The 24,096-nt window shown below is 43.9% G+C and overlaps 1 protein-coding gene across 1 annotated transcript; it reads left to right on the forward strand.

Moving 5' to 3' along the window:
• The first annotated feature begins 64 nt into the window (after positions 1-64).
• ttyh3a (tweety family member 3a) lies at positions 65-22,431 on the forward strand. The gene is made up of 15 exons (XM_080510708.1): positions 65-395; positions 1,008-1,194; positions 4,004-4,173; positions 6,785-6,896; positions 7,048-7,268; positions 8,290-8,385; positions 8,978-9,050; positions 9,796-9,871; positions 13,008-13,063; positions 13,706-13,798; positions 14,888-14,980; positions 15,593-15,729; positions 16,925-17,098; positions 17,516-17,591; positions 20,665-22,431. The coding sequence occupies exons 2-15, from the start codon at positions 1,069-1,071 to the stop codon at positions 20,734-20,736; spliced, it is 1,575 nt and encodes a 524-aa protein (XP_080366834.1). The 5' UTR covers positions 65-395; positions 1,008-1,068; the 3' UTR covers positions 20,737-22,431.
• Positions 22,432-24,096: the final 1,665 nt, after the last annotated feature.

Raw genomic sequence — 24,096 nt, forward strand, 5'->3', positions numbered from 1 at the left:
ATTATGATTTCCAACAGCACTTGAACGTGCCACGACGTTGGCACTGCGCGTCCTCGCGCTGGCCTCGTGGTGGCGCTGCCGGGCCGTTTTGAGCTCCTCCGCGTCCCGGTGCGCTGTGCTGAGTCCTGCCGGGGCAGTGTCGGCTGCCAGCTGGGGGAATGTCGTGAGGAGCCGCCGTGTCGGGCTCCAGCACTCCGCTGATAACCACTGGATGGATGCGCGTGTCGGAGCGGCTGCTTCGGGTTGTTGGAGCTGAAGTGAGGAGCGGCTGCAGGAGGATGTAACGAGCTGCAGAGCAGAATGTCAAGTGGAACAAAAGAGACTCGTTATCCGCCTTCAACACTCCGCTCACTCAACTAACCGGCAGCTAAACCGCCATTTCACCTACATTTCGGGTATAACCAGCCTTGTGTTTCAAGTTGACTTCGTTTTGACTCGATTTAAACGTTTCCTGTTGAGTTTTATTTAACAGGTTAACGAGCTGGGCTTAGCTTTATAGGTCCGGTGTTTCGGATTAACTTGTTTCCCTGTTAACTAGTGACCGACTTTCTGTAGCCTCCATTGTTGCTACGAGTTGTTAAAAAGCCGACATAAATCCGTAGCTATCCCTGAGAACATTGTTTTACCGCATTTACGTTAAAGTTCCATGCCTTTTGTGAGTCTTATTTTAACATCTGCGCCTACTCGCAGCAAGGGCTAAAGGAAGCGGGTCACCAGTTAACAGGAAAACCAGTTAATCCGAAACACCGGTGTTAGAGCGACTAGTTAAGGTCGTACTATCTTGTCATCAAGTTATGCGCTGCTTTCTTGTCGTGCTCCGTTTTTAAAGATATATTGCAGGATCGGCCGCTTTAAAGTTACGTATTTGTTGCTGTTTAAGTGGTTAATGTGTTGGCTAACTGAAGTGTAACTCTGTTGGTTGTTCGTGTGTGAGCCAAGCTAGCTGCTCCCGACGTTACTGTGTCTCATCCCGGATGAAGAAGTGGACTTCCCCTGCTTGTTTACAGTTTGAAGCATCCTCGCCCGCTTGGCCGCCTGCTGAGTGGATCTCGTTGACATCTCCTCGCCATGGCAGCGGTGGTTAGCTTCACTCCCCCATGGTGGGTGACGCTGCTGCACAGACTCCCCCATTTCAACTTCAAGTTCGAGCAAACCAGCAGTGACTTCCGACCCGACGACTGGACGTATCAACAGGTACAATTACGATCCGATGTCCTCTTGAGTTGAAGGGCATAATGATCAATAGGATCTCATCAAACCGTCTATTTTTCTTGTCCACATTCCTGCTAACAGATGACCCCGTTGCGCCTGTTCCTTCCCCCTCACCTTGTGATCCTTGTCACCATCTGTGTGCAGCTTCTATATCCATGTCCTGACCTTCTCCAGACTCCAGCCAGCTGGCACTTTGCAGTCTGTTTAAGTCGGCTCGGCCGCCTCTCGTTCCCCCACATATTATTTATTTTGAGATCGTATCATAAATGTTAGAAGTAGTGCCTTTTTGAGGGGCCAAAAGCCCACTCGCATGAGAGGGGTCAGACTGGTGGCAAAGGTCAGGATGGAGTCTGCAGACTGGGGGATGGGACAACAGCATTTCTTCACAGAGTTGACATTAAATCCTACTCGGTTAAATTAAGTTTTTGTCACTGCACAGTTGGTATGCAGGTGGTTTCTTCCAGTCTGATACCGACGCACATTATTTGTTGCTGACAGAACAGCTAAATGATTGTCCATGTCAGCTGGTTTAGCATTAACAACGATCATACATTGTCTTTGGTTTTATGTTTAACAGGAGAACTTTTGTGTTTTTTTGTGAAAGCAGAAGTTAAGTAATACTTAGCAGGTTTTAATTCTGCGGAAGTGACTCATTTTAATGTGCAGTGAACTCAAGGTGGCGTCTGGTAATGTGTCATGGGAGCACATTGACTTCGATGCAAACTATTAACACTTCTTATGTGCTTTCCGTTTGGAGTGTGATTTTAACAATTCCTCTCTGGCTTTGTGGTAATAAATGTCTCTCCCGGGCCGTTTAGCACATTAGTTGCAATTTTCTGTGGGCAGGGGGAAAAGCCATATTTAAAAATTCTGTACAGAAGTCAACAATTGGGTAAGTTGGCTGGATGTTTTGAGTCACAGTGCAGTGACTGGAAAAAGTCCCCTGGTTTCTTTACCTTGTTCCTGCTTAATGTTAAGAAAGGACTCCCTTTCAAACAAATTGCACATTTGTGCTGGTTTCAGTTCAGCTCTTTGCCCTCTTATGGCCTTTTCCTGCTCAGATGCAGGAAGTGGTCGTTGGCATGATAACAGTTGCAGCTGTACAAAGTTGGCACCCAGTGTGTGCAGCTAGAAAGTCGATATAAACAGCAGTTCTCATGGAGTGAAGATAATTAATGAACACTGAACACAGTCATGCCTATTTACTTGAACTCCTCAGCCAGTCCAGGCATATGGCTTTAAAATAAGTGATTTATAATTATTACAAGTAAACCAAGTAATCAGTGGTCCACAAACCATACTTCTGAAACAATGGTGATGACAGCCTTTTTTTTTTAACATGTCCAGATGGCTGTACTGTCAGTGCTTCTTATTGTGGGACTACATCTTCATGATGCAACCCAGTGGGCCTCGGACTCGGGTCACCCACGCATCTCACACAGATGTTATGGAAGCAACACGCCGAATTAGCTTGTGTTGAAATGATAGTTTGCACTCTTGCCAGAGTCGTTCAGCTGCGCTCGCGTGCAATTGGCCAGTCACAGCCGTGTTTTGGGCCTGCTCTTTTGTCGAGTTCACTCACTGCAACACGAGGGTCACCAGGGCGTGTCGTTCACTGAGGCGCATCATGAGAAACCCCAACCAATGGAGCAGCAGAACAAAAGTGGCTAGAAATGTGGCCCAGGCCGGAATCCTCAGGAGTACAAGGTTAAGACACAGGCCCTGTGTCTGACCTACATATGAGGTGCCGTCTCGAACTGAGAGCTTTAAGCATCACTTTATGCCGGCACTGTGCAGTCTGTCACTTAAAATTGTGGCAAGAATTGACAGGTATTTTTATTGTCTTCTGACAATCATGACTGGGACCCAGGATTTATGTTGACTTTATGGTTGTAGACCTGTCAAAAATGGACAATACGTCAGTGCTTGGACCCGGTTTTCCTCAACTTTAAATATGTTGCTGGGTGGTTGTTTTTGTAATTTTCTAGACGTATAGAGTCTCGAACAGGGGTGTCAAACATAAGGCTTGTCGATGGAAACCAGTGCGCAAGAAGCTGCAATCTGGCCTACCAAACCACCAAGAGCATGATGCAACAGCTATAGGAGAAGCTTTTTGGATATTTCACTCTATTTTGCATAAGAAGGTTTCATTAATATTGGCTTTATGTTGAAATAGTAGTCATTTTTAGGACTAAATTTTTGTATTGTGAAAATATACATTTTTATCACTTGTACTCCTGGCCACAAAAAAAAAAATAAAGCAAAGTGTAAATATGACACTATTTTACCAATTTGGCTCACCCAAGATGAAATTGTGCTGTGGCCACTGAACTACATGTTTGACACCCTGGTTCAAGGAGTTTTGATTAAGAGAACTACTCATGCTAAATACGGCGTGAGTGGCAATATCGGTGGGTAAATGTACTGACTGTTTAGTTCTTGACAGTGTCTGACAGCATCTTTTTGTTATCAAATGGCAGAGACAGTGCATGTCATTGTAAGGATGTTTTCTGATGATAGTAGTTCTTTCTCCAGGACAATCACACTGATTTTACTATTATGATTGTGGCATTCGTTTATGCCGTGTACACAAATCAGCCATAATGTACACAATGAGTTGTGAAGCTGTAATCCAACATGTCGATAGGACTGCAGCTTTGTTGTGTTGCTCAGACGGACTGCATGGTTTTTCCTCTGTGGAACACTTTGGGTTCCATTAGTCTGGTTGTTATTGATGTGGCAGCTTCAACCGTTGAGAAAGTTCCATAACTCGTGTTCTTCTGCCCGTCAGTCCATCCTGTTGTTGGGAGGTGTGGCGCTTGCCTGTCTGGCTCTGGACCTCCTCTTCCTGCTCTTCTACTCCATCTGGCTGTGCTGCCGGCGGGACAAAAACGACGAAGGGCAAAACGCCGACTGCTGCTGCACGGCCTGGTGCGTCATCATCGCAACGCTCGTCTGTAGGTGAGTATAAGCGCACAAACGCAGTGGCGGCGACTCAGATGCTCAAGCACAGTTGCGTTTGTATGTAACACAGTCACAGTATGGATGTCATCTTCTGAAGATTCTGAATAGTCACATTTGACCATCACACACATTCATACTTAAGAGAATGTAAAATTACAGCATTGCTGCTGATCAACACAATAATGCAAAAGGTATTGTGTGAAAACATGGCAGCATACCATAAATCCCACGTCAAGCAAAATGTACCTGGAGAAAATCGCTTTCACTCGGCACAGACAGGCCACTGAGCATGAGAGCGCCGACCACGACCACACTGTGCAGCCTCTCTCCTCGTCTCACCGCCTTGACTTGTTTGATGCCCGCTACACTCTGTGCCATTTTCGCTCAAATAGATTTTGCAGCCACAATGGCAAAACGCGTCAAAAAAGAATGTGGGGTGTCAAAAACTTTTTTTCCAAATGCATAAATGCCACGAGGGCTCCTTTATGTTTCGCTGGTTTCTTTTTTGTGAAGAGATTCCACACATACATAGCGTTTTACTGTTGCGCAATCACGTAGACTCACATCCATCGTAGGCTGTAATTCAGCTTGCATTTTAATTGTCTAATCAACTCACAGCAAACTTCATGTTGCGCCCAAAGTTTTAGCTTCATGGCGTAGAGTGTAGCTAGCTGTGGACCTTTTAAGATTGTTATAATCGTTCTGTGTGTCGCGGCCATGGGGCGGGCATAGTGGTCTGTTTGTGTTCTTGATCACCCGGTGCAGGTTCTTCCTGGTTTAGCCAAGTTCAGATAATACAAATGGAAATGAATCATCAGGAGATGAGGTGAGCTTGTTCAAACTTTCAAGCTTCCAGAAGAGTTCCAGTCTCTGCTGGACCTTCCTCACCTTGTAGTCCAGTCCATGAACAGTCCAGTCCATGAACACTAAGGATACCTCTGTTTCGGTATAAATTCTGGGTTACTTGCTGTGTGAAGCACAAATCCTCTGCTTTCGTTTTTTTTTAAGTAATGTATCCTTGTTTGTTTGTTTTTTATGGGAAGTTGCACCAGAGTTGCATGCAAACAGTAAAATGTGACTCAGAATGTATAAAAGCAGTTGACGATCACTACACATCTACTGAAGGTGCCAAACTCGGTGAGTGATGAAGATTTGCGAGTTAGTAGAAATGTGGAGTGTTTTACACACACTTCAATGATATTTTGACGCTGACACTTCTGAAGGAGTAGAAGTCCAAGTTGAGCATCTAGTTTAGGGCTCTGAGCCAGACTTGCAGTCTCCAAATGTAAGTGCACAGATTAAGTGGAGAAGTTTCAAATGAATCATTGCATTACAGTAAACTTCTGCAGACTCAGGTGCTCTGATGGAGTCTATAGATCCGCGTCATCTGAGAATACACAGCGGTGGTTCAGCCATTTGTATTTGCATGTCTGCATATGTAAAGCTTTCTGTGTGTGCATAATATACAGATTGGTTTTAGTTTCCTGTTCCGACGTATAAACAGAGTGAGGATGTACCATCTGGAGGCGCTTTCTGTCCTTGAGCGCAGCATTTGTTTCCTGTTTCCCTCCTCCTCCTCCTCCTCCTCCTCTTGATGGGCCACTAGAGAGCCATCGCAGTCGATTCAGAGCTGCACAAAGAGCTCAGAGACCTGAAGAGCACAAGCACTGCATTACAATCACAGTATCTGTTTGAGCCCGGAGCTGTGCGCAACTGTTTTTGGTGAGCGTTGGGCAGATCACATGTTTCCTTTCCTTGTTTTCTTTCACTTCTGAGCTTGACGTCACTACATAAAGAACTCCGACATGTTAAAGATAATAGGATTATTATAGCATCTTTCTGTACGTTGTCCTGGCTTTTTTACAGAGTGTTGTTTTTCCCGATAAATGAAAGAGTCGTGTAGAGTTTGTGGAGGTTCGTAGCACAGCAGGGGGTCCGTTTGTTTGCTGTGAATCAGCTTCCCGTTCACCTTTTTCACACTGCAGAGTGTGAGAGAGGAAGAGATTAGCAGCCTTTCAGGATGAGAGGGGAAACCCAGAGTGCTGCTGTCTGAACACTGTTGGACTGAGCTCAAAGTCATCCTCCTAAGAATATTCCACTTGATAACCTTTGTTCTGGCGTGGTAGGCAAGATGTGGTATCAGAGCTGAGCCTTTCTTAGAGCACAGAATGGAGGTTTATCTTCAGAGTTCCTAAAGCCACATCACCCTGAATTCACTTTTAATTGCTCTTAATTGTAAACAAATATGTTGGTGTCTCTTTTTTTAGCAAGTGTTGCACACGCATAGTTGAGAGATGAGTCCTGTCTGTGTGAATGAGTGCTGATCTCCTGCCTCAGTGCGGCCTTTGTCAGCTGTGGTGTGGAGTTTTTGGGCATAGCTGGTCCATTCCTCTGTGTTTCCATGGTTCTGTATGGAGTCTTTCTGCCGCGGCTGAAAGGAGCCTGTTGACTGGGGCCTGAACCGACGGGGTTAATATAGAGTTCACACGCCTCACTCCCTGCCTCGCTGTCCCCCTCGCTCGCTCGCTTCTCTGTCTCCTCTCTGTCTTTTTTAGCTAATCCCACCTCCTCACTACCCCCCACTCCCCCGGCTTTTGTCTCCCCTCAGCGCTGGCATTGCCGTCGGTTTCTATGGAAACGGCGAGACTTGTGATGGAGTGAATCGACTGACATATTCCCTCCGCCATGCGAACCGCACAATAACCGGAGTGCAGAAACTGGTAAGACCACCAACACAAATTATTCCAACATGTTTAATAATTCATCGCCCTTCTGCCATGAGCAGATTCATTAGAAGCAAACCCCCGCCTGGTGTTTTTTCTCTTGCTTTGAACTCCATCCTTGCCCTGTGTGTCTCGGCCTCGACTGTAGGTACACGACAGTACGTCCTCGTTGAACCAGACAGTAGACGACAATCTGCAACAGCTTGAAGGCCAGTACGCGCAGCATGCAGACTACCTGTCCATCATCCAAAAGCTGCAGGGCCAGCTGGATGAGCTGGTCAGGCAGATGGTGGTGATTCCCTTCTGGGATAACGCAAACATCTCCCTGGAAGAGCTGGCCGTTAAGATCGAGCTGTATGACTGGTATAGGTAAGACTTGAATATTAGTTTGGAAACGGTAAAGCGAGACGCAGCATTAACACAGATACGAGCTGAGAGGCAGCAGCACAGAGCTGGAATATCATCCAACAGTCTCATCAGAATTTGGCTGCCTGTGGTGCAAACAAAAGCATTGAAAGTTACTTGATTAATCCTCAATGAGATGATTTTACCTTTTTTTGCTCTGCTGGACCTCTATGTATTGGTAGATAAAAAGCGAAAAGTAAAGGTCAGCACAGACATAAAGGACAGTCTCTTTTTCAGCAAACCAACTTGATCTGAATGTCAAGTTTGCTCGAAAATACAGAATGCTGAACCGACTGCTCCCTCTGAGTTTGCATATCTTTTCCCACAATCATAAATATGCAAGTGAGACCACAGATCAAATGGTTCGCTGTGTTTGAAGAAGTGGCTCAGAATGGAAGTATTGGAATGCATCACTTAATTGAAGGAATATGTCAACTCCAGTGCTGAACATAATATTCCAAGTTGCTCCAAAAAAAAAAAAAAATTATTCAAAGTAACTGCAAAAGATATTTGTCTGTATCACAGTTTTAGTTTTCGCCTCCCTTCACTTATTTAAGATGTACTTTGGGATTCATTCATGGTTGGGATTGATATATGGAGTAAAGACGGCTTCAGTATGCAAACGTTGTGAACTGTAACAGGGAAGATTGGGGTATCTGGTGTGAGCATCTTGCCTCCCAGTTTCAGGTCAGCCCACGTGAAGATTGTTCTCAAGCATCATTGAGCTCTTCTGTGGATTTAGTCTGATTCTGTGCTGCTCATAATGCTTCAGGTATTTCTGAATAAACAGTCCATATGTTTGGGAATAATTTCCTTCTGCTGCAGAATAAATTTGGAGCCAATCGGTTGCTTTCCATCTTGTTTTACATGATAGATACATAGCATTATATTGCACCTTCTTCTTCTTCTTTTTTTTTTGCACACACTTTACCCACTCAGTTACTTGATACCATTTTTGTTTTTTTAATTACTTCTATCCTCCCAGGTGGCTGGGCTACATATCCCTTCTACTGTTCGACGTCCTCATTTGCCTTCTGGTCCTGTTTGGCCTGATTCGCAACTCCAAGGCAACCCTCGTCGGGTGAGTGTGATGACAAGATCAGAGCACGGGAACACTTAATGGGGGACGATTCTGCGTTCAAATCGTATCAGCTGAGTGATAGTTACTGGACCTGAAGCCCTCAGCTCATCAGGGACACCTTGTCGGTGTACTTCAGTCAGGATTAATTCCCGCTCTATAAAATTCCAGCCCGCTCTCCTCTCTCTCTCCAACCTCAACCAAACCTGTGTTTTCGTGATTGATTGACGCTTTGGTGACAGATTTACCCCAAATAGCCATTTTTCTTTTGTTGCTCAGGCTCAGAAAATATCAGAAACACAAACTGTTCATTTTTTTTATTTTATTTGTGCGATATGTTGTCAATCGCATGCTGAAATAAATACATTCATTGATCACTCTTCTGGGTTCTAATGCAATCGGATTATTCCTGGGCGAAAAATGTCATTTGGAAAACACCCATCAAGAAGCACTGCTCTAGATCTTCAATCTTAGCATTTGAAAACGACGGCTCAATGATTAACTTAATCACCTGGAGTATAACTCTTGCCCAGAGTTGCACATACGACCGTCCCTGCTGGCAGTGTTGGTGACGAAGTTCTTCTACCCCCCCCAGGGTGTGCTTGTTTGGTGTGGTGGCTCTCGTAATCAGCTGGGTCTCCCTGGGGCTGGAGCTGGCGGTCTCTGCGGTGAGTGTTTGCATCAGTACATGATCTTGTTTTGCAGGTAGAGCTGCAAAGGCCACTGCTTGTAATCGGATGCTCTGAGTTGGTGCACACACTCACCATCTGCAGAATCTGGCTGAGGAGGAAGGTTCTGTTTCACTTGAAGTAATTAAGGTGTGAGGTGAAACACTAAGTGATTTTGGCACGATAAAGTGCGATGCAGAATAATACAATGAACACATTCTGCAGACACCCTCAAGACTTCTTGTTCCATATGCACAGGTATAGTTGTTTTCCTGTTCTTTTTCCCCCCAAGAAACCTCAAGAGCAAAGATGGTGATTAAGACATGTGATCACAAGCAAAATAGCTGGTATTGGTTACTGCAGCTGTAAAATTGCTGTTATTCTTCACAACAAGACTGATTTGGCTTCTTTACACAGCATTTTGTTCTCCTTTTCAGTTAATTCAAACAAGCATCTTTTAGTCTGTTTTTCAGCAGGATGAAAAAATGAAGATGAATGTTAATCTTTATTTATGCAAATTAAATATCCATGTGGAGGATTTCCTCCCCTGCAGATGAATCACACTGTTCACACCTAAATGTGCTTAATTTTTTTTCTGTCGCTCCTCTCCACTGACATTTAACAGTTTGGTTTTTTTAAGCTTCAGTCAGTTCCCTGCCTGTTGCATCAAGGATGACGATGCATTTCCTGTCACATTTGTGTGCGTGATTCAACTGACTGTGTGGTTAATTTCTTGCTTTTCTAGACCTCCAGTGACTTTTGTGTTGCTCCTGATACATTTGTCACCAAAGTGGCGGACCAGTACAGAGTCGTCAACCAAGGTATGATACATATGCATATAATTCTTTAAAACTGAACATTAGTCATGTTAAATGCTGACTTTCCTCTGCCCTCCTCATCTCGATGTTCAGACTACCTAGCGGCTGTAGGATGATAGTGTTATGGGTGTTGCTCGGCCAATAAAATACTTCTAAGATGGACTGCTACGTCTGCAGCAGGGTTGACAGGGAAACGGCTGCCTTTTAAAGCAGCACAGGAGCTTCTCCAACACATCTCATTTCAGTAATTGTCCAATCTGTCCCATGATGTGGATGCACTAAAGACGGAAAACAAAAAGTGCCTCGGGTGTGTGTGTGAGAGGGAGAGAGAGAGAGAGAGAGAAACTGTATGTGTGTTGGAGAGAGATAAGAGCAGTGAAGCGGCGGATCAGAGGCCCGGTACATTTCCTGCATAGCACATCAGTCCTCGGAGCAAAAATGACAACATGATGATTAGAAATAAAAACATTACCGAAGACTGTGAGTTTTCACGATGTTGCTGATCAACCCTACAAAACCCTCTCTTTCTCGTCTCTTTTCTAACATCTGGTAATCTGCTGAACAGCAGCGAGCTTCGGCTTTGAGGCGGAAATCGGGACATCGGCTATGAACGTTGTGCTGGATCTGAACAATGAGCGTCGACTTACTGTACGCACTGAGCTGCATTGTGCTGCAGCTTCCCCCCAAGGCTGATTGCTGCAGTGTGGGGGTTTTCTGTTCTGTTTTTTCCCCCTCTTGAGCACATGTTAGCCGCTCAACTGTTCAAAGAAGTCTATTTATTCTAACCCATGCTTTAAATATATCACCACTGTGTTTAATTTAGCAAATTATTTCAAACGCAGCACAGAGTGATGAACCAATAAAGAAGAACCAATAAATATTGTCATAAATGCTTTTCACTGCATCAGCGTTTAAACTTCCAAACTTAACCTTCCAAAGCTTTTGTGGGAAATTTGCAGTAGCTAAATCTCCGGATAGCAGCAAATGTGTTATTTCAACACTGGATTTATTACTTTCCTTCCCTGGATGGCTGTTGTATTTACTTGGGCATGCATCATTTCAAAGACCCATGGTGTTATTTTTCATCCTCCTGTGCAGTTATGTATTACACTTGAATCTCAACCAGAAAGGGAAAGTATTTCTCGATCACCGAGACATTGGCAACAGTGACGGTGAGGAGCGACATGGCAAAGATAAAAAAATTATCAGCATTTTCTCATCTGTGGGCAAAGAAATGTTTAATTATTAGCACTATTTTACCAGTCCGACCGACTCAAGGGGAAATTGGCCCCTGAACTAAATTGTGTTCGACCTGAAGCAATCGCCACAAAAGCTTTTTTTTCTGACTTGTAGGATAATTTGTGCTGATGTTTTCCGAGAGTAAAGTCCTCTTCTCACATGTGGCTTCAAACATCCATCATTGTCATATACAGCTTCATCCTACTTAGGGTTGTTGTTGTGTTTGTCAGCTGACTGTGTGTGAAGGAAGGATACACCCTGGACAGGTCAACAATCCATCCAACAGACTACCATACACTTGTTGGTACCTACAAACAATTTATTGTCACCAGTGGAACTCAAACAAGTTTTTGGACTGAAACCGGAGTACCTGGAGAAAAGCCAATAAGCCTGGGATAGTGAGACTGCTAACACAACCGTACAGCTTGGGTTCAAAACAATATTGGGACAAGAATAGAATATAAATACCTTATTAATCCCTGAGGAATTATTTAATAAAGCATAAAATCATGCTAGTAACTAGTCAAAAGCCACTGCAACTGTAAATAATGTTCACAGTTTTAAAAAGAGAGAGAAGGCAACAAATACCTGAAGACAAAACTTATAATAAACTAAAAAAAAGTTTGACAAATATGTAAACAGTATGTTGTAACTACTGCGCACGAAATGCGGACGAGAGAATCCCTCTCTCCCAGCTCTTCACTCCCTCACATTCGAAACCCTGTGATTTATGTTATAATTGAACCTTCTTTTGAAATGCTCCTTTTTGCCAGTCATGTCACAGCCAATTGTAGCCCTATGACAAGGCTTTAGTATCACCATCCCCATACTTCAGGATATCTGCTCTTCCTGACTTTAATGTGTGGGTGTGTTTGTCAGAGCTCGCTTGATTTAGATGTCCTTTTCGGCTTTACGTGTGTGTCTGTGGGTAAAAAGGCTCCTGACACAGTAACGAGTTTGAACGTCACTAGCACCATGCGTCAGGGTAGCGGCGGTGTTCTCACGCCTTGTATTTGTGGCGGATTGCATCTCTCTTTAAGTCGCACGCTCACGCAGAAAAGGATTCCTCACAGACGACGCCTTACTGCTGCCGGCTTAATGTAACTGCAGTGGATGATAATGACAAGTGACAGTCTAAAACCTTGATTGCGGCCCTCTCTGATTTGTGGTGCGCGGTGAGCATCGTGCAAGTTTGGTCACGTCGTGTTAACAATAACTGTAGAGATTATGTAAATACTTGTGGCGTGTGAGGCTGCGAGACAGGTTCTTCATAACGATCTCTGTCGTTTACACGTTTTAAGTATAAGCTCATGCTCGGCTGCATTGGGAGAACGAAAAAGACGCCAACAAGCTCGATCACACTTACCAGTGGTGCGAACCAGCACGTCAGGGCAGGCAGGAGATTGAGGTACTAGTAGAAGGGGCTGTGATCATTCTAATTCCTATATTAAGGTGAAGTTTACAGGTAAACAAGGTGGAGCTTTTTGTTGTCCATTAGCAGCTGTGCAGCACTCAACCCATTAAATTAGATTTTGGGGGATTTCTGAAGGCATTTCAAATTTCCAAATTAACAGAAGTTTCTAAATAAAAATGCTTTTCTTCAGCTTGTCTGTTGTGTTGATGGGCTTTTTAAAACAGTCATTTGCTTCTTTTGTCTATAGAAAATGAGTCACCACTTCTTTTGTAACCATAATTGTCAATCAACCAATACATGACCAATTCAGGTTCTATATTCAGAGTGAGATTTCCTCAGTTACCAGGACATTATGAAATGTTGACCTTATGACAATGGGTCGTCTTATAGAAATCAGAAATAAGTAGTTTGTGATAAATATAAATAAAAGTCTCTGTGAACATTATTGGCTCTAACAGATTCTCTTCTGGTCTTCCTGAACCGCAGAAATCCTGAAGTACTACCTGAGTTGCAGCGTGGAGCAAACCAACCCCTTCCAGCAGGTTTGTTACATATTTCACATCTTTGCATGTCTGAGTTGTTCATCTTTCCATTTAACGTTCATAATACTCATGTCTCAGTAGACACAACACACTCTCCACATGATGTTTGACCCTGTAATTTGTAAGAATGCAAGTGGGCACAATGAGTCACTCCACAGCCAGAGAGATAGGGCTTTTTTTTTTTCCTCCTCATGCACTAGTACAATACTTTCCATTCTGCCAGCATGAACAGAGAAGCAGGCAGTTTTTTTGTGATTATGTCTCCAGCATGTGTCCGCTTCAAAGCATGTATGCTCGAGCTATAAAAGATGTTGCACTGAACTGGAATGTCACTTTTAAAGTGAATCTATACTCTCCTTTAATGGTTTATCTACATTTTGTCTTTCAAGCCACATGAATAAATGAAAGGTTTTGAGTGCCTCGAGTCCAGGCATCTATTATTAGTACCAATGTAAAGAAAAGGAAGCTCTCGCCCTCTCCGTTTTTAAACTATAAACTGTCAGGATGATTTCACAACAAGCCTTCTGACTACAAAGAGAAAAGGCTGCTACTGAAGGCTTGTGGTAATGACTTGAAAAATGGAAAAAAAAAACTTGTGAGGTCTGCTACAGTATTCCGCTTTTTTTCTCCCCCCCCTTTCAGAAGCTTTCTGGGAGCCACAAAGCATTAGTGGAGATGCAGGACGACGTGTCTGAACTGCTGCGCTCTGCCACCAGAGAGTACAAACAGACCAAGGTACGTTTCAAGGCCTCGGTGCGAGCAGGGTATCTCCATCACTGATTGCAACGGCAGAAATCTCCCAGTGAATGCGACCCCGACCGACCCGCAAAGAAACTAAGTGCACCTGTCCGCATAAAGCTCTGCTGACAGCCCACCTGGGAGCCGCATTATGTCCGTTTAGCCACACGAGGCTTTCACTGGGCCTTGTCAATACAAGAGCGGTATTGTCCAGCGCGGGTCCTTGCTCTGTTGACAAAAGCATAAATGAGAGCTGACACTGGAAACACAGAGAGGCATATTTCACTTCACATACCCACACCGGAGAAATTTGCTGAGGTTGGGGAAACTTTTTTTTTTTTTTTATCATCGGGCAATCAGACTATTTTCTCCTCGAGCTGAAATGGGAACTCGAGCTAAAAAAGAGACGGCCCATTAAAATGTATCCTGCATTAAAATCTGCTGGTTCAGCCACAGCTGTTGATGAAAGACTCCTTCTCAAATAGGCCGTGAATTAATCACCTTGGTTTTTTTTAAAGGGAAAGAATGTTTCCGTTTTTTTTCATTCCCATTTTCCAGTCAATCTTCAGTGTTAAGTCGTCACAAGTCAAAAGTAACAAATCCTTGCTGTTATGATGATTTTAGTTCGACACTGTCTTTGTAATAGTGATGGAGGCTTTCCAGGCACTCAGTGTTGTAAATCTGGACAAAACTAGTGTAATTTAAGTGTCTTAAACCATCTTCGTCCATATTTGGTATCTTTTACATTTCTTCTCATTACTCACATGTCACAATAATGGTTGGAGAATGCATGACTGTGTTATGTGCAACATGAAAAAGTCAGAGTCTTTGCAAATACTAATAATATTTTGGGCAGTAGCACTCAAGTTTATAGCAGGGGTGTTATAAGGCCCGTGGGTCAGAACTGGCCCAGAAGAGGCCATAATCCAGCCTGCCGAACCACCAAGCAAGTTCCCGAATTGTAAAGAACACGTTGATTTATTTATTTATTTGTGCCCCTTGAACTAAAATAAGTCCAAGCGTTAAAAGATGCCGCAATAGTTGTCCCTTTTTTTTTCCACTGTTCATTTCTTCCTTAAATTCCAGGGAACTTTGGAGGAGATCCAGGGGATCCTGAACACCACAGAGATCAGCCTGCATCAGCTCACTGCGCTGGTGGACTGCCGCAGCCTGCACATGGTAAGCAGCGAGGAGAAGACTTCCAAACCAAGACAATGTTACTGCGGGGTTGCTTCATGTCTGATTTACTAAATAAATAAATAAAAAGAATCTGATTTGTTGTGACATCTATGCAGTGCAGCTCAGTTGTATAAAGAAGCCCGTCTCTTCTGCCCGTGCAGCTGACTACACCTGTCACCATAAATAACGGTTGCCTTCCCGTGTGCAAGTTGCTTGTCCAGCTAATGCTGGCTGTGTAGCGTTCGTGAAGCTGGCTGAATGACAAGTACTTGGCTATCGCTGTGCTTTGGAGGATTGTTCCTCAGAGGATTCCAAATTTCAAGTGCACACATGCACTTGCTGGCTGCTTTCTGTTTCGGCCTACTCTCAACCGCCACCGCACAATTAGTCCCTGAAAATTAGAGTATCTACTGCAGAAGACTGAATAATTTCCTCCTGCATTTAGGGGAGAGTCGCTCTGCAGTGGTTTTCACTGCCTTCCTCTTGTAGTCCAGCTGTGATCTCATTGGTTTGACCTACTTAAATCACAGTGAATACATTTTCCTTTACCTTTCATGTCACTCTTTCAAATGTTTGATGGAATGTGTTGACGGGTACCTGGTGTTGTTGCAGGACTACGTCCAGGCCATGACCGGCCTGTGTTACGATGGACTAGAAGGCCTCATCTACCTCGTCCTGTTCTCCTTCGTCACCGCTCTCATGTTCAGCTCCATTGTCTGCAGTGTGCCTCACACCTGGCGGGGCAAGCGGTAAGACCTGTACACACCCTGCGCCTCACAGGAAGCAGCTCCAGAGCTTTCAAGCTGACTTTTTAGGATTGTGGATACAGGGAGAGAAATAATTTAGCAGAAAAGGCCCATTAATTAGTCATGACTAGAACATTTCAAACCCTTTTGTTTTGATGCAAGTGAAGGGCGGATGAACATTTTTTTCTGTTGTTGTTTGTTCAAAGGCCGGCTGTGTTTACCACTGGGACAAGTCCAGAAGGTTCCAGCTGCTTTCTCAAATAGATTACTTCCTGTTATCCTCCTTAATTGTGTGGGACTGTCCTAAATCTATCATAACCACCCCCTGAGCTGGTGTCGCTTTCCGCACCAGAAGAGTGAAATCCCTCGCATTTCTTTTGTCCTATTAACGGCAGATAAGGTTTTTGCGGGATGGCAATGAGAAAAGTGTTTTCCCAGGCACAGCCGTCGGCTCAGCTGCTCCACATAATGAACTGATCCCTTCTTATCATCGGGGGGTATGTTCATCAGTTTGATCTCAGCTGGAGCTTCCGCTGGTAAAGCCAGGCTGCTTCTCTCAGCGCTACCTGCTAAGCCGCTTCTGTTTTGATCTTGTATTGATGAGTACAAGATAATTCTATTGCCCGATTTCAAGTTACTATTAAGATTTATTTTACATTGAAATTTAAGAAAAATTCAGGTTTTTTTTGTTTTTTTTTACCTAAAAGAAATGCATTAAGAAGTAAATGTAATAGTATGATGTCATTCTGTAGCCATGCAGCGCCATGAACACTAGAGGGAGACAGTATCCATGATGTCGGTTTCATTGTTGATGTGTTTACAAACCATTTCTGTCTCGTAAGCATCATTTGAAGTGATGCACATGAAATCAGAGGGTTTTTGACTCAGACTGTAAAATGTTAATCCCTCATGAGAAATGAGGCTCCATTCTGGCAGCTGAACTAGTTACATGACTCAATTTGTGTTGTTTTTGTTCCCCCTAAAGGCCCGTGGAAAGGTGCATCCTCTTTTCCTTCAATCAGCATAGAATCCATCCTGTGTTTTCACCCTGAGGCAGTGAAGGAATTGAATTAAAACGTGACTGAGAATAATGAAAAAACCTTGAACACGTGGCACGTTTCATGCTCCTTTGTCATCCCTGATGTGAGACTGGGGGTCCCTCTGGTGGTGGTTTAACGGAGCTGTGCGTCCTTTGCAGGAGTGACGAGGACAGCGAGGACGAGTCTCTGAGCCACGGAGGAAGGCCGAACCACGACAACCTGTACCGGGTCCACATGCCCAGCCTGTACAGCTGTGGCAGCAGCTATGGCAGCGAGACCTCCATCCCCGCCGCGGCCCACACTGTCAGCAACGCACCGGTCACAGAATACATGTAAGACTTCTCTTACCCTCAAGTCGAAGTTGAAGGACTCGCTGAGTGTAAGGCAGGAGTGGCAGATAATTTATTTTCACAACACAGCCTGAGCTGATATCAGATATGTGGTGTAGTCAGGAGCTAGTTTACATGTCCCCAGAGAGAAGCTCAATTCTATCGACGGTCATGTTGTGCAGCAGATGCAGCTGTTGCTCTCCAGCTGTGACGCTTGTGAAACCCAAAGCTCTGAAGCTCGGACACATTGGGGGAGGGAGCCCCCCCCTTAGTTTTTGGCTCCAAACCGTAAAGCTTTGTTCACGGACTTGCAGGGTTTCATGCATTCCACATATTGTTTGATATCTGCAAAACAGCGTGGACACTGACGTTGTACATTTGCACTGAGTTTTTGATCTCACTGTGTGTTTTCCTCAACAGGGCGCAGAACGCCAACTTCCCAAACTCTCGCTGTGAAAATACACCCCTGATAGGACGAGAGTCTCCACCCCCGTCGGTAAGTGCTGCTTTCCCCATGTGAAGTAAAGAGACCTGGAGGAGCAGCTTTTTGTTGAGGGCTGACTTTTAGCCCATTTTGACCCAATCATTTTGATATTAAAGGAACCAAAAGTCAGACTTGATGCTACTTTCTGTTCACAATTATTAACTTGGAAAGGTTGTAACATCGATACAACAACATGGGCCACGTTCATTAAAGTTCTTGTGGGGTTTTTTAGTTTGTTTATTTATTTATTTATTTTTTTGTACAAGTAAAAAAAACAACTGCATCTTATACTCAAGAACAATGTAACTAAAGGAATGCAGTAACCGCTGTACATAAAAGTCAATGAAAAAGCCAAAAACTTGGAGTTGGAGGCAAATGTAAAGCGGCATCAATCTGTCACCTTTTTATATTGTTTTCATCAAACGAGAGCCTGGAATGGACAGAAAAGTAGATTTAATTGTCTCGGAAGATTGAAAACCCCCGAGCGTCTTTAGCCGCAATAAGTTATCCTGTGTGTTTATTTCTTCTCGAGCACAAAACTACCAGCGATTTCGCACCATGTTCTCTTCTGCCTTTTCAGCCTTTTCCCACTGATCCATTAAAGCTTAGTTTGGTTGTGCACACTTTATTTTTCCATCTTGATTTGTGAGTTACCGTTGGGTTTTTTTTTAAATGAAACCACACACGCCATTGTTGTTGTTGTCCATCTACTGACTCGTGTGCAGAAGAATTATTTACTGTGTGTCGTCTTGGTGCTGCTGTGGATGACGTTACGACCTAAGAGGCTAAGCTGAAGTGGATTTACCCCGACGGGCCAGAAGAGGGCTTCAGCCTCTTCCCAGTGTGTCACTTGTGGGCATTTTAAAGCTGTCACTGGTGTGGATGTCACGTGTGTCTGGATGTGGATCTGTGGTTTACATATCAGCCGTCTATCTTTAAAGATCTTCGGTCTTAAACTTTGTTTGTGTGTTCTGAAAGTGAAGAGTTGTTGTTGAAATGAGCTGACGTGTTCCCTGACGTGTTCCCATCTAACCTGAACCGCCATCTTGAGACCCTGCTCCCCCTGGGGTGTGTGTGTGTGTGTGTGTGTGTAGGCCTCGCCACTGCTTTGTCAATCTTCTCTACACTGTCTTCTTGTCGTTTTCTTTCCCTCACAACTCCATCCAGTTGTATTTGACCGCTGCGGACAGTAACAGCGGTCACTGCTGGCAGTTAAAGCCTTCGGAGAGTTCAAGATCGTTTTGGTAACTTCCTCCGCTGTGCTGACAGGTACACGACACGCCCTGCCTCCTCCACCCGCTGGCCTGTTCCTCCTCTCTAGCACCTCCCCAACTCCCGGCTCTGCTCCCCCTTTATGTAGCTCCACCCGGGGCTGATGGACTCCCCACTCCTCCTCCTCCTCCTCCTCCTCCCACTCCTCGCTCCTGCTCGGTGTCTCACCCAGTCTTTGTTTCCTGTGGTCCCGAGCTGCATGTCTGCCCCCCCCCCCGTACCTCGGGTGTGTCGGGAGCTCACCGTGACCTCCGAGTCAAAGGATATCATGTTTCAATGGGTTCTTTTGACTCCTAGGTTTGAAGGTGAACTCACGGAGGTCACAAGTGGGAAAAGGTGCATTTTTAAGCCTGTAAGATCCAGTTTGTGGCTCTTTTTAGTGGGCATTTGTTTATTTATTCAATATTGTTTTGTGGTGTTTTCCCTCCTGTCACTTCATGTTTTTACTGACAAATCCGTCAGTTGATTTGTGTTTGATCTGAAGCACAGTGGCAGGAGAGGTTTGAGTCGAGTCTCAATTGTTGCGTAAGTCGTGAAAATGAACGATTTAAAGATTTATCATCCATTTCCTGCATTAGTCAAATATTGTCACTGTGATGTGAAGAAATGTTGACTCCAGAACTTTTCTGACACTGTCCATTCTCAAACTTCTCTCGGAGAATCAAAGAAAACAAGATGGTACATTTAAAGAGGCTGCGATCAGTGAAAAACTATCAACTGTCTCAAATTAATTCACTGTTTTGAAGGTTATTTTATGTTGGAACAAAGCAGTAAAATTCTATTCAGCAATATTTTTATAATGTTAATGACGACATGGAACTTCACATAGAAATAGAAAAGGTGTTTATGATTATTATATTGTGTGTTTCTCCCTGAACACACTGTCACATCAGTTTAAATGGATTAGACAATAACAACGTGGACTAATATATAATTTAAGCTGATATCTGTAGATGTCTTTTTCCACACAGACTTGATTATATTCATATAAAATGTCTGGATGTTATGCTATGAAACCTATGATTGTTCTTTGTCAGGTTGGACTGATCTTATCTGTCATGTTTGTGTATTTATGGATGGGTGTGTTGATATTTAAGCAATACTGTGCTATTGATGTGATGGTAAGGAGTTTTTGGTGCTCACATCTATTGAAGCCACATTGGTGCAGGACGGGAAAACATCGGCAGCATCAGGCTGAAAATGAAAGACAGACTTTCTTTTCAAGTCATTTTCAGTTTTTTGCCGTAAAATTCATTTTTGGTTGTTTTCATTGTCCACATCCTCAGCAGGCCGTTCAAATCGTTCTGATCAAAATACAAAGAGAGAAGCGGTGGATGTCTCGGCAGGAATCTGAAATGCGGCCTTCTTGTGCTTGTTCCACCTTTACTCTAAAGAAAGCGATGCATGTGCTGAGTGTACATGGCTGCCTGGCTCTGGCAACATGCACCGAGGTTTGACAGCAGGAAGCGAAGCCGTTTGTCTCCTAGAGCCTTCTGTGACGTCTCAGTGGTTTGATTCCCTTTTAGATTCCAGTTTTGCGGACAAACTCGTGTGACGGTAACCTGTGTGGGGTTTTCTCTGGGCTCCTTCAAAGGATTGTGATAAGCACGGCCAGTCGGTATCTTCTCATTCAGCTGAAGGAATTGACCAGGGTCCACTTTTTTTTTTGGTTTTTGTTTTTGTTTTTTTTAAACCTGGATATTTCCATTTTATTCCAGTAACGCAGAGAAAATCCTACAAGGAGTTTGTAAGTGATACTATGAGCTGTGAAGTCTGACTCTCATCCGTGCACGCTCTGTGTTTCTCCTCCCAGTACACCTCCAGCATGCGGGCGAAGTACCTGGCCAACAGTCGACCGGATCCCAACAACCCACCAGCCCATTAGGAATCCAGTCTGCAGCGCTCTGACTTCATCAACCAGCCATCATCAACCACCTTCCACCGCCTCGCTGTCCAAAACCAAACCTGCCCAGCTGGATGGCCGAGGACACTTTTCAGGACCAATCATGGCTGATGCCAGGACTCCAGAGCAGCTCGGACACAACAGAGCCTGGATCCATTGACTTTGACGGTCCTTTGTATTTTTTCTTTCTTTCTTCTTCTCGCCATATTGGAACACACACGGTCACACACCACCACACAGTGCTGAGGACTCAGGAGCTGCTCGCACACTAACATTGTTTACTACTGGTTGTTTTGTAAAGTACTGTACCACTTTCCCCATTACTGCAGGAGGCTGAGAGGAATGCCTTACACACACACACACACACACACACACACACACACACACACACACACACACACACACACACACACACACACACACACTTTGTTAGAATAGATTCAATTTTCACGTTTTCAGGACTCTTAGATCTAGAAATGCATCTTCATGTTGACTTACTGTATATCACACACACACACCCACACACACACACACACACACACAGACTCCTCTGACTGTGGGTTCATTGTTGTTTCTCATCGCTTCAACCTGAAGTCTTGGACCAGTTTTCCCTGCGGTCTTGCACGTCTTACAGCCATTCTTAAGAAACATGTTTCCTTCTTTTCGGGGCTGAGTCCGGAGCTTTTAGTTATTTGTGACTGCGATCAGCCCCGGTTCTGCAGCGGTGACTCTTGCCTCAAGTTGTTTTTGTGGCAAATGATTTGAGTTTAGAATGAAGACGAGCATGGAGGGGAAGAAGTAAGAATGAAACTGGGTTTGATGAAGAACATTTTTATACTACTGGAAGCAAGAAGCTTTTTCTTTTTTTTTTTTCTTTCTTTTTTTTAATTAACAGAAGAGGATTTTTATTTCCTTGCTTGAGATACTTTGCAGTGAGCCGTGTCCACTTAACCTCTTGATATTCTCTCCATGTTCCTGTTGAGTGAAGCCTCATCTCCCTCCACAGAGCGGGGGATTGTCCTGCAGTGTCTCACAAATGTGTTTTAGCATTTATCAGGAAACGTATAGACGGGTGAGTGGACTCTGAAGGGGACGGTGTGTGGAGCCCGGTAGCTGTCCAAAGCCAACTCTTCCTCGCTGAATGGTGAGAGGTTTGGACTCGTGCTGCCTCAGACGGCTCCTCTGAGACTGTGCCAACAAGCCAAGCACAACCTCTTTTACCCTCTCTGTATCTTTTTATTCAATGTCTTCAAATGAGCCGGACGAATTCCGACATCACACTGTCTTTTGTTTTTACAGTAGTCGTAGTATTATCTCGGTGGTGTGTAAAGCAATGCTATTGTAAAGGTTATATTCAAAATGAAGAAAAAAAAACCCAACTTGACATTTTATTCCTTTTCAAAGCCTATTTCACCTTTTTGAGCATTTTCCCTGTTTGATTTGCTTGTAGATTTTCTTTCAAATCTCAATTTAGATTCATAGTGCGCACGACACGGTGCTTCATTAATGTGAATATGGTAAATAGATAAAAAAATGTGTTGATTGATTTTTCTTTTTGTATGGAAACAACTGTAGATGTCCCCTGTTTGTTTTTTTATTTTTTCAATCTCTAAGATGTGTACAATGTTTAAATTGTGATTGTCGAGCTTGAATGCTGTGTTTTACAATTAAAGATACCTTAACTGTAAACGCAACAGGTTTTTGCTTCAATGAGTCTTGTAATGCTTTTGGGATAACTTCTTGCCTATGACATACATTTCCACCTCAAAAAAAAAAAATGGAAATTACAATCAACACCAAAAGCTACATTTAACTGTTACTCTATGGTCTACATACCTTAATGTTGATTGCAGAGGCGGGGACCAAAGATGACCTCCTTTATGCAACTTCATCAGCAAAACATCAAATAGACGTTTCATGCAAATGAGTTAAACTCATGTATACGCTTTTTATCCAGTTTCATGGCACAGATTGTGGGTTTACAAGTCATTTGTTTAAATGATGCGTAAATAGCCAGAATCTTGAAGTGTGAGTGGACGCCACAGGGAGCAGTGTTTTCTGGGTGAAGTCTATTGATCAGCCACAGGGGGCAGTGCTGCTCCACTCTATTCTCCTGAACCATCTTGTCACCTGGGAGTGGAATCTGCAAGTGGTACCACACAACCCCCTTTCTTTATTTTCCTCCCGCATTTGTATCAATTCATTTGTTTCCATCCAAGTGGTAACTGATTAAAAAAAGGCCTGTATTTTTTTAATTCTTCGTACCTGTTCTGGTTGACATCGTCATCACCTTGGACCCAGTCCTGTTTGTTGTGAGGGCTGAAGTAAACAAAGCATGATGCACCCAATTTTTTTTTGGTCGTTTTATTAAAAAAAAAATTTACGGACTCAGAGATGAAAGTTCACACGCTCTCGCTGTCGAGGAAATTGAATCAGCCGGCTCGTTGCTGGTCTGGAGGAATGCAGCACTAATGCTTTGAGGTGAGGAGCTGAATGGAGGAGGTGGAAGGAGGAGGGAGGGAGGAAGAGGCTGCACCTCCTTCCCTCAGACACTTCCTGAGTGTGGCCGGGCCCTCTGCCAGCTGCTCGGACCACGGCTCCCCTTCTTCTCAATGCCAAGCAGCTGCATGCTGACTAACACACTCAGAGGATGGTTCAATGTCCCCATGCAAGTTAAAGACTCCATTTATTTATTTATTTATTTTTTAAATCATCTTAAATCAGAGTGCAGAGGCGACCCCGTGCCCTCTGACGGTGACCTCTGTGGTTCATGCTGATGCCCAAACACTGAAAGGAAATGATGGCTCCGCTCTAAGACACATGTCGCAGCAACTCATATCTGTTACAGTTTCCAAAGCATGCTGTAAATATTTGGATCGTAGTCTGCACGTAGTTTCCATTCATGAGTGCGTGACTGGAAAATCCAAACCTCACATGGCCGTTCAACATCAAAAGCGGCAGATTTTTTTTTTGATTTTTTCTTTAGGCTCCAGTGGCAACAGACTGTCAACACTCTCCAGACGCATGGTGGCAGAGCAGACCGCCCTGCGTGCATGAAGTTGTCACCAGTCATTGTTACATGAAGCAAAGAAAACCCAAACAAATGATTTGAACACAAAGTGTCGGACTCAACTTAATTTGCACTGTAAGAAAATATATGTACCACCAAGTAATGACTGATATTGCTTCCTGCTCTAAAGAGGGAGATGCTGAAGAGAATGATATAATTCAGTTTAGATGTCTAACCCAGACGTGCATCTTAATTTCAGACAGAAGCAAAGACTTGGATGATTAAAAAGATTGTTCCCTCTCAATATTCTGTAATGTCACAGAGACATCAGT

Source organism: Blennius ocellaris, assembly GCF_963422515.1.
Source record: "Blennius ocellaris genome assembly, chromosome: 16".
NCBI classification, from domain to species: Eukaryota; Metazoa; Chordata; class Actinopteri; order Blenniiformes; family Blenniidae; genus Blennius; species Blennius ocellaris.